This window comes from Rhinoraja longicauda, chromosome 2, assembly GCF_053455715.1.
Source record: "Rhinoraja longicauda isolate Sanriku21f chromosome 2, sRhiLon1.1, whole genome shotgun sequence".
NCBI lineage: Eukaryota > Metazoa > Chordata > Chondrichthyes > Rajiformes > Arhynchobatidae > Rhinoraja > Rhinoraja longicauda.
Genome location: NC_135954.1, coordinates 62,292,345 through 62,307,418, shown reverse-complemented (window position 1 = coordinate 62,307,418; position 15,074 = coordinate 62,292,345). Strand labels below are relative to the sequence as shown.

At 40.2% G+C, this 15,074-nt stretch overlaps 1 protein-coding gene across 1 annotated transcript; it reads left to right on the top strand.

The window, feature by feature from the left end:
- Positions 1-10,195: 10,195 nt before the first annotated feature.
- irx4b (iroquois homeobox 4b) lies at positions 10,196-14,692 on the top strand. Its single transcript, XM_078428210.1, is given in 6 exon segments — positions 10,196-10,240; positions 10,581-10,832; positions 11,865-11,971; positions 13,265-13,578; positions 13,958-14,537; positions 14,539-14,692. Coding segments are annotated over 6 exon segments (1,452 nt in total).
- Positions 14,693-15,074: the final 382 nt, after the last annotated feature.

The following is a 15,074-nucleotide window of genomic DNA, read 5'->3' as shown; positions in this document are numbered from 1 at the left end:
TAGAGGGAGATCTGGGAAGGAGGAGGGGAAGGGAGGGACAGAGGAGCTATCTGAAGTTGAATATTGTGTCAGTCATACTGTGCACCCATACCAGCAGTTGAGGATAGTGAAGAACTGGTGAATAGTAGTGCAATTAATGATCATTGATAGTTAGACTATGATATAGTTAGATCTTGTAACAGGTATGAACGTTACCTGCCACTTCTCAAACCAATCCTGATTTTGGCTGGTACCTGTTCCATTATTATCAGCAGTGGATAAATATGTCAGGTTCATTCCTTGCTTAGTAACTAGAATGATTGGCCATGGACAACTGTGATCATCACTGTATGCCGCAATCACTCCCCATAACTGCCAATAAACTCAAATGCCGCTTTGATTCCTTGATGTCATGTTTAATGAAATACTTTCCTAATATTCAGGGAATGGACCATTGCTTCTTTCGGAAGGATCCCCAATTCATGTCATTTGAAGTAATACGATGTCTGAGGAAACAACACAAACAATTGCTGAGCAAACCTCTGGAAATATTGATGACGCTGCTCTTTGCATAGCTGATAGCAAGCTAGAATTCAACCAATTCTTGTACATGGGCCAAAAAATAATTTCTGTTACATGAAATGTTTTATTTTGGGATTTTTTTATGATATGCTGTAATATTGTAACTATGTTTAACAATTGTCTAAAATGCTGTCACTGTTTGAAATCAGTATTTTCAGAAATATAAATACCACTAATATCTCATATGTTTTATTGATATAATAGTTCAATTTTATATGAAATACCGTTTTCAAATATCCTTAAATATCTTATATGCTTTGGAAATATGTATTGTGAAGCCCCAGATAAGCGGATCATGATTACAACTGCAGTTAATCTTAAGGTGCTGCATAACCAGTGCAAATGTGATTGAAAGGTCACTTTATGCACCAACATTTTGAAATATTTATTTTCTCCCTGACACCAAGTTGATTTATGATGCTTGATTCCAGGCCCACTGGAAATAGAGATACCAGGTCCTAAAGCAGGAGAGCTTCAACTGCCGGTGTGCAAGGGAAATGATTGTGAGGGGGTCAGAATCTGCCCTGGGGATCGATGGCATCGACTGTGGGAGATATAGTTGGGGAATGCAGCTTGTGAAGACAAGCTTTGGGTATTGAAGCTGTGTTGTCAGCTGACTACACTGTGGGTGTACTGTTTGTCATGTGCTGCACCCAAGGGAGTATTGTGGTGAGAACATCCTGATTGAGTTGTTAGTCCATGGATGTTACACCAACGCTCCACTGCCCACAGCTATGATATAAATTGCTGTGTAGAATATATGGAAAATGTGCAAATCAGATGGAACTTGTAATTAAAATAACCTTCGTACAAATGTTGCAGTTAGTGAGCATAGAATCTGACTGCACAATCTGGATGTGATGTTGATCTCACTGTGATGGCAATTATATTTGAGATCACTCCATCAGGGTACAAAACAGGTTATGATATATTAAACCAAGCCTAATTATTTAATCAGTTATGGAGTCCATGGTAACAAGTTTAACAGAAAGTTACTATGTCTGTGCCAGGATAAGTACCAGTGATCATCTGTAGCAAAGGCAAAGTTTGTGTATGTCAGACTGGGGTTTAATCTTCTGTAAAATGTATGGCATACTAAACCATTGTAATTTTTTGCATTAGTTTTACCAAGTGACTTCAAATTACTTGTTATTGTTCTGATCGATTAATCTGTTTCACCCTGAGAGTTTTTGCAAAAACATTCCATATATTCTGTCAAGTTGGGTTCATGCTGACAAACCAACCATTTGCACCATTCAGTATTTTGAATAGCATTTTTGTCCAGAAACCAGCAAATGTTATTTTTTTTAAAAATTTGTTTGAACAAGTTGCTATTTACTTCTCTGTATAATTTATCATTCCATAGGCCAAATGCAAGTATACATCAGGATGTTTAACAGTATTTACCATAATTCTCCTGTAAACTTGTGAACTTTGTATCAACCAATGGTATTCAATATAATTTTAACATATTTTTTGATAAAAAGATACATGTTGTATTAATTGTGCTTTCTTAGGGTACATGTGCATTGGTTTTTGGCATTTTTGCTTTGCTCAGTTAATTTTACATTACTAATTTTGTGCCAACAAATAAACATCAAATCATTTCCCCAAATGATGGAAATTAGTTATTGCAAAGTGAAAATGGTGCTATACGAGATTTAATATCACAATGAAATAAACTGGAATTTGCCATTTCCGTTTTTGGCTGTATGTCACCCAAACATATACATATATTAACATTTATGTGGATGAACAGCAGAAATTCTGCTGCGAAAGACTGTTCTGATTTTACATTTGCAGAATTATATTCTTCCAGATATTGAACAGAGTGTAAACAAGGAAATGTTCTCTTGGACATTCCAAGATTAATTTATATATTCCGATTCTTTCAGATAGTTACGTTTTCTTTTCTGAAGATTGATTCCACATTGACTCAGAAATATTATTTATAAAATCTCTTAAGTTAGTATTAAACTGATTCAGAAGTACTTCATGTCTGGATATTAATGCATACTATATGCTTCAACAATATTTATCCTAATGCTCCTGTAAACTTGTGAATTATATATAGAATTTATATACTATATATATGCTTTAATATTCAGACATGAAGTGTATTTATATATGTGTATATTTATTTTTATATATATTAAATATATATTTATGTGTGTGTGTGTGTGTGTGTGTGTGTGTGTGTGTGTGTGAGAGAGAGTTGGGTGTGTATGTGTGTTTTCATATCTACATATATACATATGCAATATTTACATATATTCTATAATATACACACGCATACATGCATATTCTATCTAAATGGAGAGATGAGTGAATTCCCGTTACCGCAGGGAAATTGACCCTGATCTCCGTGAGCATCGGTTGCTTAGAATATCCCAGCGACTTTGAGTGAAATAGAAAGAGAGGGAGATTCGCGCAGTGACTGCAGTCGCGTCTTTGAAGGGGAATAAAAGCACTGGCTGTACCATCGCCTTATGACTCCTTTGCAATAACTACGCACATTGCTACTCCTTACATAATCCTGTTTACAGCGAGCATCCTCAAACCTGCATGGTCTGATAGCATCAATAGTGATTGCAAGACAAACGTCATGTAACTATCACCGATAATAATGACATAGATTATTTATGTCTATCGGAAGCATTTCTATGAATTTCACTTTAATACATTGAATATCCAACTAATATATCACAAATTGCCCAGATAAATAAGTTTAACCAGAACAGAGACAATAAATGAAAAGTATCAGAAAAACAAAGTCGTCTGCCAATCATAATCCAATCCCTTTATTGATTAATGATAATTATTTAAGCATAATTCAAAACTTCAAATTTATCTTCGGGTTGACATTTTTTTAAAGAGCTTTTTTAGATACTCGTTTTAATGATCAGGCTGCTGACGGCCCTGACAGTTATGAGAAACATTATTGACAGGATTGGACCGAAGGTAAACGCCGGCGCTGTTTGAATCATGGATTAATAGCTTGACTATATTGTATTGATCTGCCTTGTCTAAATGTCGTTGTTTCTGTCATGAATACCAAGAAAGGAGCCATTGCCGCAATTCTGTTTAACAAGTACGAGACGCTGGTGTTTGGGCTCATGGGATTCTGAAAGGGGGGACCGAGGAATCTCACAAAGTTTACGCATCCTGTTTTTCTACCGGGATCAAGGAAAAGATAACCATTCTGATGCCCCTGCGGCTCCTCTGATGAACCGGCTATGTCAAGAACACTTCGCTTAAATCCAGAAGGTGGAAATATTTTGAGATGGGTGAATTTTATTAAAAGGGCAAGCGTGCCTCAAATTCGGATCACAGGAGTTCCTCCAAGGGGAATACTTTAAGGAGAGTGAGCCAAGGAGTTGTGCGGCTCCTGCGCGTCACGGTTTCACTGAAGTGTTTGTGGGACTCAGGCGCTGGAAACATTTCCCCAATTGTGAAACTGCGAGGAATGGCTGCATCAGCTCTCCCTCTCTCTTGCCGCAAACACTATCGATAAGGTCGCCTGTGCCGCAACGCCACCTCAACTTTACCTCCTGTAGGCAGGCGCCAGACTACCAATGGAAATGTACCATCGCTAAAGCCCGAGCAGGAACAGGTAACCATAAAAGCACAACAGGCATCAATTTGTTCTGTGGTTGCGTTCGCTGATGCTTTTGTAACTAAGTTTTTTAGTCACTAAAAAATCTTAAACTTTTCAAAATGCCGTGTAAATGATAATTTGCACAATGTTGCATATTTTGGGAAGACTGTAACATGGATTGTCAATGACATTAATGCAAAAATTAGACAGTAGAATAAAATGAATTAAAATGGGAAGAATTAGTTTGACATTTATCCCTTATTTTTCAAGTGTTCCTTGTGTAGCTGTGTTCTGGGCTATTTTTTGTTAAAGTAAAATATTTGTCCATTGGCGCGCATTCCATTGGCGTCAGTGTTTCAGGTGGATTGCCTATTTAAAGAAGAATGCAGTTGCGAATAACAAAAGTTTACATTTTGGTTGCAGGTGGGACAACTTTACAGTGAAGAGAGTCAGCTCCCTGCGTGGTCGAGTAAGTAATGTTCAGCACGGCGTCAGATGAATGAAAACCAAGGTTACATTATATTCGCTGAGAGTTGGGTATTTGTCAAAGTGCGCATGGAAAGGTGCATGGATCATTACAAAATCTGCGGTCAAGTGGTACAAGTTTGTGTATCTGAATATTCCCATAATTTCGAGCGCTTGGTTTTAACAGCGTGGGTGCATTTCTACTTTAGCCAGTTGTTTGCTCTGTGTGTTTTGTTGCTTAGTTTCATTTTTTTATTCCCTTGAAATGGGATTGTGCAATAGGGGAAGAAGGGAGAGCAAGGCATCCCAGAGCAGAGGAAGACTGTAAGGCTGAAAACGGACACTGACGGTTCGCTTTGACATTCAGCTTTGCGATACAGCCTTAAACGAGCAACATGTACAGCTCACTTTACTTGTCAGCAAATGTCATATTTGCTTTAAATCTTTAACATGAACAATGCTCGACTCATTTTCACTGGGCTCTTGGCACTATTTTTTTAGTGTAAAGACATACGCTGATGTAACTAAATATTTCATAGACCATTAAGAATACAGCAGCCTTCGGAGACACAGCGCAATGAGATTCAGAAAGTTCACGGAAAGTAATTCCTCGTTAAGTTGTCTGGACGTTAATAAGTCAGGGCCCCACTGAAAGGTACCTAAACTCTTGCTTATGCTTTCAATACATCGACATTTTAGTTTGATACCTGAATCTAACATTATGTATATTTGCACATCAAGCGATGAAAAATTAAATCTGCATGTGCTATTTAACAACAAAAAAATCCTCCTTCAATGTTCAGTCTCCTGTTACATCATGTTAAGGATGTGACAAGTGGGAGGGGATAGAAGTAATTTTCAGTGTTGTTGATAGCAATAAAAAATGTGAATTTTGAAGTAGACAAAAAGTTATGACGACTAAAAGTTATTAAAGCTGCTAATTCATTAAAGGTATCCGTTGATGCATATTCGGTGTCGTGAAATATTATCCAACCATATTTCAGAGTCAACAGTTTACAAACATTGTGCTTTTGTATTTCAGTTATTCCCCTTTTGTGTAGGGAGGTGTCACTAAATCTCGCCAACCCACTAATACAGTTTGATATGAAACCACTTGACACGGGTGACCTGCGCTCTGAAACGCGTGTGTATTCCATTACCAGGATCTCGTCTGCTCATTCGTGCATTGCTAATAGATATTTAATAGGTTTGTGCAAAGTTTAGGTGCCGTTTGCGTTTTGGAATCTTCTCCAAAGCCACCATTTTTAAAAAGGCACGGGGAGTCTGTTTTATAGTCTTATAGTATTTTGATATCTCCAAGTATTGTGTTCGAGGTGGAAATCTTGCTGTCTCGCCATTCTCTGTCGAATTCGGAGCCTTAATGGTCGGCACTTGTTTAACTTGGAGGAAAATCATTCCCGTCGCTGTTTTCAAATATTTTGATTTTACCTTTCAAATGTTAGACAATCTGCTCTGTATTCCGCTGTAATATTGCCCTACGTACATTACTGGCCGCAACAAAACGTTAGAAGATCTTCAGTTTTAACATAACCGAGTCACCAACTTCACCCTCTCCCCCGCAAGTGCCTAAAATTAAAGGAGCCTCTAGGATGAGCAGTAATTAAGGGCCTGTCCCACTTAGGCAATTTTAAGGCGACTGCCGGCGACTAGGCTGTCGCCGAACGTTCGCCGGAGTGTCGCGGGCATGATCGTAAGGAGTCTTCCAAAGATCGTAGTGGATCGTAGTGGATCTCGGCGCGTCGCCGAGAAATCAGACGGTTTGAAATCTCTCGGCGACAGCTGGCTTGTCGACAGGCATCGTAGCTTATTGCGGGCGCTGTCGCATGCTGTCCCCAGGTTTGATAGGTTCTCTTAAGATACATTTAGAAGCACATAATATTAAAATAAGTAAAGTCATTTCAAAATACCATAAAATCCCTGTGTTTAACCAATATATTTACCGTCAGGACATTTGGCAAGTGGATTGGAGGCGACAGTTTGACGGTCCTGTAAGCGTGGGAATTTTCGCGATGTTTTTGGCCTCAGCCATTACATTTAAAGTGGGCTCCCAACCCAGATATGCCACCCAGAAACCAGATATGCATCTCCCTTACATTTTCAAAGAATGCCCACATACTTTTCACAAAACTCCACTGAACCACTTTTTAAATTATTTTTTTAAATACAGCTATTAGTAAACTGGAAGTAAATCCAGTTTATTCCTTGTTACAGTGAAGCTTGGTTTTTAAGTAACCCATACAAGGTGTTATAGTTCAAAACTCTCAAGTACTTACCGACTTGTCAGTGATTTCAGCAAAAATTAGGACGCCTGAGAAGCGTTGACAGCGTGGGAATTTCGCGATGTTTCCGAAGACGCTGTAATCTCGACCTGACTCGGCATTGTCGTGGTCATTGTCGTCGGGTAAAAGAAAAGTTCGGCGATCTGCTACGACTTTGACAGTCGCCGGCAGTCGCCAAAAAGATCGCCTAAGTGGGACAGGCCCTTAAGGCCGCCTCATCCCGCCTGTGTAGAATCACCCATCTCCAGATCCGCCTCGCTATCTGCTGATGAGGAGTTAATCCATTCCTTTGTTAGCACTAAGTTTCACAATTCCAGTTCACCCCCCTCCAGTTTCAGGAATCCTGCCTTTTATTAAATGGAGGTCGGCCAAACTCAGCTGCCTAATTCCTCACAGCTAACTTCCTGTTCACCTATCATCCCTGTGCTTTCTGGTCTATATTGGTCCATGTTTGAGCAAGGCCTGGATTTTAAAATTATGGCTTTTGTATTCTCCGTGAATTTGCACCCCCACTCCGTCCCCGTCAATAAAGTTTCCTCAAACCTACAATATATTCGTGCTCCCCCAATTCTGGCCTTTTGATCATGCCTAAATGGGATCGTCCCACTGTTATCTGTAACATCTTCCAAGCTTCGGTATTCCTTCCTAAACTTATCCGCCTTCCCAACAATTTCCTTCATTGAGGCCACTGAAAACTTAATTGTTGAAGTTTTTGGCTTGTCAGCACTAATAACCTTCTCAAACAGCTTGGAGTCAAATTTTATTCTGGTGAAGCGCATGGAAAATTGGGTCACAAAACCGATAATAATAATGCTTCAGAATGTATATGAATATATAAACGCCTTAAATTTGGTCAGTAATATTGATCTAGACTTTAATAGCGAAATCCATTAAACATCTAAGGAGTACGTATGTTCCCGCACTTACATCAGTTGACACTAATCGTTGGCAGATAGATAATAACCGCAAATATATCACTGGAAAAGTGTGACTTTGTTAGAGTTACCCGATTTCTGTGAACATTATAAACCCATGTGTATCTGTAGAAATGCAACCTGGTGATGTAGATGTAAAGTGCTGCACATAGATAGGCTGCACTTACTGTTCCAAACTGAATTTAATTTAAAAAGAAACTTTTCATACACAGACTTGCTATTCCTTTAATTGGCTGCTTTAAGAAACTGTCATTTGCTGGTTAATTTGCCAAAAGGAGAGCGTTATTTCGAACTTTTTAATCACCTTCTCAGTTTCTTATAGACCACATAATCTAATTGGAAGATTGGATTGATGGTTCAACTACTCGGCCGCACGATCCTTCATACCGTTCAGCGCCACGGTCACTATTCTGCCTGGATATTTTAACTGCTGGTAATTTTCATTGTTTTTTTCTTTAACAATAAGATAAATGTGTCAGAATCCCACTTTACACGGAGTAACTCAATTTGAGAACACGTACTTTCATCTGCAAATAGAAGCAATTATGCAGAAGATATTATATTATGTAGACTATGGTCTCTGGATAGTCATCAATCACCCACTATCGAGCTGTCAAAGCAGGCAGATTCGTTTCTTGGAGGCAGTCTTCCAGCTGGGGAGAATACTAGAACATCATCATTAATTAGAGTGTGACCCCGCGGCTATTCACATGTCTGAACTCATGAACATTCGAGCAAGTCTACACACCATGGGTTTGTACAGAAATCTACCACCGTACCACCAAGGCAAGGCACGGTTTAAGGTGGAGGACACCTTCATCGCATTCCCTCCTGTAGCAAGACAAGCATTCGCCCATCCATCTGTGATTCTAGATGTGTTCGGACAGATAAAATCGCTCAAGCGAGATTAGAAGATAGATTTACGATGAAGCCGAAATTAAAAAGCATAGCTCGGCAGTAGTCCCTGTATATTGACAAAAGCGGAATAGTATTCTGAGTTTCCTGTATTTACTCGGCGACAGTATCAAGTCCCCGTGACCTACACTCACACACCGGGAGGGAACTTTTAGTTTAATTCACATAAAGCAAAGGTGGGGGAGGGGAGGGGATGTTTCATAAATCACTGGTATGACAGTGTTTTGTAAAATTGTATAAATATGCCTGGTTATTCACTGTTTCCCATAAATCTTGTGCTTTCAAGGCGATCATTTCTAGCAGTGAACGTGACATTCTACCTATTGTAATGTAATGTTTCGATACTTGTTTAGACGCTAATGCTTTACATATAAACGCATATGTGCTACGTAATATATATCAAGAATTGATCCCTTCGCCTCCAGGATATCGGTCCAACTGACTAGCTACAGGGTTGTTAGCACAGTGGCGAAGGCTTGCAGACTGAAACATTGTGAAGCTCACTGTTGCTTTGCCTGCCCACTTTCGTGTCCTCTATAACAGCATTACAATAGGACGAACCAGAAGCGGCGGCTAATACATTTCTAATCACGTTTGCCTCTTTGCCTAGGGATCAAGAACAATTATTAATCCAATAATATGGGTCCGCGGACTGGGTAGATGTTTGCACGCGATTATAACCATGGGTAAAATTGCACAAAAAGATCATATTTTGCTCAATTAACCTATTATAAATCGGCATCCACCCAGAGGTTAAACTCAGTGCTGCTCTGGAGCTCTTATATTTGAAGCATGTAAGTTCATTTTCCCACCGTGGAGTTAGGCAGCTTTTTTTTAAGATGGCTTTATCTGACGTCATGCCGACTGATATTAACTAAGTTGAGTCGTGGAACACTTTGTATCAGTCTTTGTATCTTTGAGGGGCTATTTCGCTCTGCAGAATGATTCACTTTTCGAAATATGTGTAACATTCAGTCGTCTTGAAGGACGAGGTACATTAATTAGTACTAAGAAAAGAAAGTTTTAAGCTGCATGTAAATAAATTAAAGTGCCGTCTTGTTTCGTCCTATCAAGCATCTCGGAGCCTCTGCGCTTGCCAATCAATTGGTACCGTGGAACGGAGCAAGGCAGCAATAACGTGGAGATCAGGCGTCTCTCTCTCTCTCTCTCGCTCCCTCTCGCTCTTTCTTGCTCTCGCTCTCTCTTTCTCTCCCTCTCTCTCTCTCTCTCGCTTTCTCTCTCTCTCTCTCTCTCTCTCTCTCTCTCTCTCTCTCTCTCTCTCTCTCTCTCTCTTTCTCTCTCTCTCTCTCTCTCTCTCTTTCTTTCTCTCTCTCTCTCTCCCTCTCTCTCCCTCTCTCTCTCCCTCTCGCTCTATCTATTTGTCTATCCTCCTCTCTTCTGAATGTTGGGAGACCTGGACAATGTCGTACCCACAGTTCGGATATCCCTACACATCTGCGCCTCAGGTATGTCATATCGATCCTTCAATTGCTTTAATCGCAGCCAAGGGGCTAATTGATTGCTGACGATCGTTCCGGCTTTTCAGCACCGCCTCGCTTACAGCGTGATCTCTAACTCACTTCAATAGGGGATAAATATAGCATGCCTTAACTTTACTATATGTAGCAATAAATGCATGCTTGATTGTAAAGAGCGAAGTTGCTTTGTAAAAACGTGCTTGCTGCGTTAACATTAAACAGAATATCCGCATAGCGAGAATACAAGGAGTCTCAGCGCAGATATTCAGTAGCAATCATCCAATTTATATACTTTATTATTATTTGTCTTTCTTTAAACAACCAATAGTTCCTGATGACCAGCAATCCCCTGACTACGTGCTGCGAGTCAAGCGGCAGAACGCTGCCGGATTCTGGAGCTGCCGCTTCTGCACAAACCCCTGTCTATTGTCCCGTGTACGAGAGTAGGCTGTTGGCCACTGCCAGGCATGAGCTGAACTCTGCGGCTGCCCTCGGAATGTATGGGAGTCCGTATGCCGCCAGCCAGGGATATGGCAACTATGTCACCTATGGGGCAGATCCTTCTGCTTTCTATTCACTGGTAAGTCATCCTCTGATCACTATTTTCTCGTCGATGATTAGGTTGGACAGATAAGTTACCCTTGTTACAACGCTGAGAGGGTTAGTATCAGGTCGGCCGTAGATTTAAGTTGTCAATTAAGACCTTCATTTCAGTGAGGATATGTTCCATCAAGATCCGCAAATTGCAATTAGCAGCCCTTTGCGAAAACACGGTACAGTGACATAATCCAAGGAACTCGACCAAGTCAAATTGAAAATCCATAGGAGTCAACATGCACTACATATTGTCGAACAACATTCCACTCTGACACGCAACATACTTTATTCACCTCGACCACAGCGGTAAAAATGTTGCAGATTAGTGTTATCCCCACTTATATTATCATTGCCCCCAAAATGACTGTTAGCATGAAAACCTTTAAATATCTGTGAACGTTAATTTTGATCTTCTCAACTGAAAGGCCCATTACTCACTAAGAATTGTACGAGCATTTAAAATATACATTTTTAGTGAGTACATACACTGCTGAATTAAAGCACGGTTTGCAACTTGGAAGCCTTCGTGTTTAATGCATTTTGTTTAATTATTTTGGCAAACAGCATCTGCGAACTTACAAATGCACCTATTGACTAAAATAATAGTTCGATTAAGTTGTTAACTCAGATACAGATAGCTCATTTATAACTGGACTAGTATTATGTGTCAGTTCTCCCAATGGCACAGTGCTCCTGGAACATCCAGCAATTTAGCAGAAAGCTTAAAGTTTCATAGAAGGTGAAACCGGACAACAATAGTGCAGTATGAAAACCTGAGAAAATCTGTTTAGTTTTTCCCACCATTTGAGGCGGTTTGCTAACGTTGAAGTTCAACAAAATAAACATTTAACGTATCTGTGCTTAAATCCCAAATGACCATCTTGTAGTCTCCTACTGTATTCATGCTAAATGTTATGTAACGCTACTTTTCGATGATCAAGAAGATCAACATACACTTTTCAATTAAGTAACCGTGTCGGTAATGAAGTCAAAATGTGTCACATGTCTCTTGCAGAGTCCATTTGACACCAAGGATGCAGCGGGATCTGCGCATGCGGGGATCGCCCAGGCAGCTGCCTATTACCCATATGATCCTAGCTTGGGACAATATCAATACGACAGGTGCGCAAATAGATTGGCTCTTGGCTCTTTGGTCCCGTCGAAATGTTTGCACACACTGTAACAATAATGTAAAACTCGCTGCTAAAAACATACTAATTAGTCCTTTCGGAAAATTTACTATATATGGGGTGATAGATAGAAAACTTTTAAACACTTTAACTATGTAACATTAACGTATAATTGTTTCTTGTTTTTTCAGTGAAATTAGAAAAGAAATGCATCAAAGTACAAAATCAAACCGCATGAAACTCTACCTGAGTATTTTTAAATTACTTGTGTCTGGTCTTTATTGACTTGATAAAAGGCTGAATTACACGCGAATGCATGTTTATGGTGGCCCATGTCCCTAATATACTTTATGCAAATCTATGTCATTCTTGGTTTCAAGATTGTTTGAAGTCACGATGCCTGCGATTGTCTTTTAAGGTTGAGTTGCGTGAGATATTACAATTGACTCGAATGTCTTATTTCAACACATTTTTACTGTCCTTGCTGAACAGGGTTATGCTTGTACAGTGAACAATCTGGGCAAATGTATAGCTGCATTACTGGGTAGAATGAACAGGAGCTTTACACAGTTTAAGATAAACTTAAACCTCTGGAAATCTTAACTAAAAGATGAGGAGGTAACTACGGCCACCTTTACTTCCCAATTCACTCTTGACATTTTGCCCTGAACTCTGGACCACCCGCTTGCTCAGCTTTTTCTCAGTTGCCTTAATATTTTCTCCTTCCATTCAATTTAGCTATCGCCCTTCCAATCGTATATTTTTTATCTCATCGGGGATCAATATTATATTTCAAATGCCTGTACACCCCTGCTGTCATCAGACATAAATGGATTGTACTAGTGATCTGAAACTAAATGTGCAGTGCACAAAATATTTGCAAGTAGCACGCAAATGTGATTTACTTTCTTATGCTTTTTCTGACTATAGCAAGTGAAATGAACCATTTAAAAAATACAAAATGAAGGATAGAGAGAACACGATGACAGCGTTAATACTCCCAGCAAAGAAGGGACGTGAAGCAAAATGTTTTGTTTAACAGAAAATATATTTTATTAGACCATGGTATCGTCCGTTTTAGTATCTTGACCATTTTTTGGCCCATTTATATTTATCATTGATTAACCGAGCAGATGACAAGTTTATGACGTGCCGTAATCTAATTCAAAAGTACCATAGCAATGTAAGGACTTCGCGGCTCCAGTATCCTTGCCAGGAATGAATAATTGAATTTTGCGCGTTGACAGTTTTCCTTCTAATTTGAAATTATTTTGCACAAACTTAGGTACGGAGCGGTAGATCCAGGGGCCAGGCGGAAAAATGCAACCCGGGAAACAACCAGCACACTGAAAGCTTGGTTGCAGGAGCACAGGAAGAACCCTTACCCTACCAAAGGGGAGAAGATCATGCTGGCCATCATTACCAAGATGACCCTGACCCAGGTCTCCACCTGGTTCGCCAATGCCAGGAGGAGACTCAAGAAGGAGAATAAAATGACCTGGTCACCGAGGAATAAATGCACCGATGACAAAAAACCCTATGAAGACGAAGAAGACGAAAGTCCAAGCCGTAAGAGCCCGGAAGATAAATTCAATGATGGTTCGCTATCACTACTTACTCTCCGTGTAAACAACCAAGTTGACCTCGCATGGCGGTAGATCCAAGTGTGGCTTGCTCTTATTAATTGTACATAGCTAAATGGAGAGTCCGGAATATTGGGTGGTGGTGCATTGGGGGTGGCGGGAGGGGGGTGGGGGGGGGGGTGGAGAGAGCAAAGCGCCATTTAAGAGGATACATAAATATAAAATACACTCATCAAAAATATAGTCGTGGCTTTATTTTGTTATGTTTAGTCGCGGCTAACATAATTTGTTATGTTTAATGGAGGTATGTAATACGACGGATCAAGTCAGTCAGTAGACTTTTCTAAGCGTTCAATTGCATTATCTTCTTATTCTTTAAACTGTATTTCTGACAGATACCACATGCAAAGAGGACAAAGAGCTGCAGCTGAGTGACCTCGATGACTTTGATGGAATCGAGACAGAAAGTGAGGAGTGTGAGCTGAAAGGCCCGTTTCAACAGATGGACAGCGGTCAGATCAAGGGTTCAGAATGCCAGGCTGACCAGTGCAAGAAGGTCACTTTAAAGATACCCCTGCCAACCCCGGGCGATCGCTATTCGGAAAAGGTCAAGAACTGTCTCAAGCGAGTGATGACGAACTCCGAGCAAGACCTGATGGCAGGAGGACAGAGGGAATGTGAATCTAAGTTTTGCTTCCAACAACAGCAACAGAGTCAGCAGATGATGGACAGCAAGCCTCGGATTTGGTCCCTGGCTCAGACGGCTACTTCACTGAGCCAAGCTGAGTATCCATCTTGCATGTTGAAACGGCATCAGCAAGCAATCTCATCCTCGCCGCCTTTGACCTCTATGCCAACCAGCGTGGTGGACAGGCAAGATTCCCCAGTGACCACCCTGAGGAATTGGGTGGACGGGGTTTTCCACGACCCTCTATTCAGACACAGCACTTTAAATCAGGCACTTACCAACACCACCTAAAGGTGCTATCTTGAATACAGAGGCAATGGGGCGCTCTTTGGGAACTCCTACAAATACCATTAAAGGACAGATCCCAGGTTTACCCCAACATGAAAATAGTAAGGACCTCGCGGCGTTTCCTAAAACAGGGAACAAAATGTTTTGTTCATAACAAACCAAATAATATGGACTCCTGCAGTGGGGCGTTTTTGATGCACTAAGGAGAGGCAGTCTATCTTCAGACTTTAACGAGACGTTCTATTCACAAATCCAGCCCATCTTTTACTAGACTTTATCACTGTTTAAAACTTTTCACAAAGCAACTGAAGTTATTTCAAACGCTCTTGAACTCAATAGTGCTATGTAATTTATTCAAGTTCGTGTTGGAAAGCACGCCTAAACGAAATTATAAACATATCGATAAGGTTTACAAATCCCAGAGTTTACAGAAGTGGGTAGCTTAGGTTGGAGTTCGCAGTCTGCTTGAAAGCATGCAAATATAATTTCCCGAAAATCCATCTTTGACAAAAAATATTTATGCTACTATCGAGCTC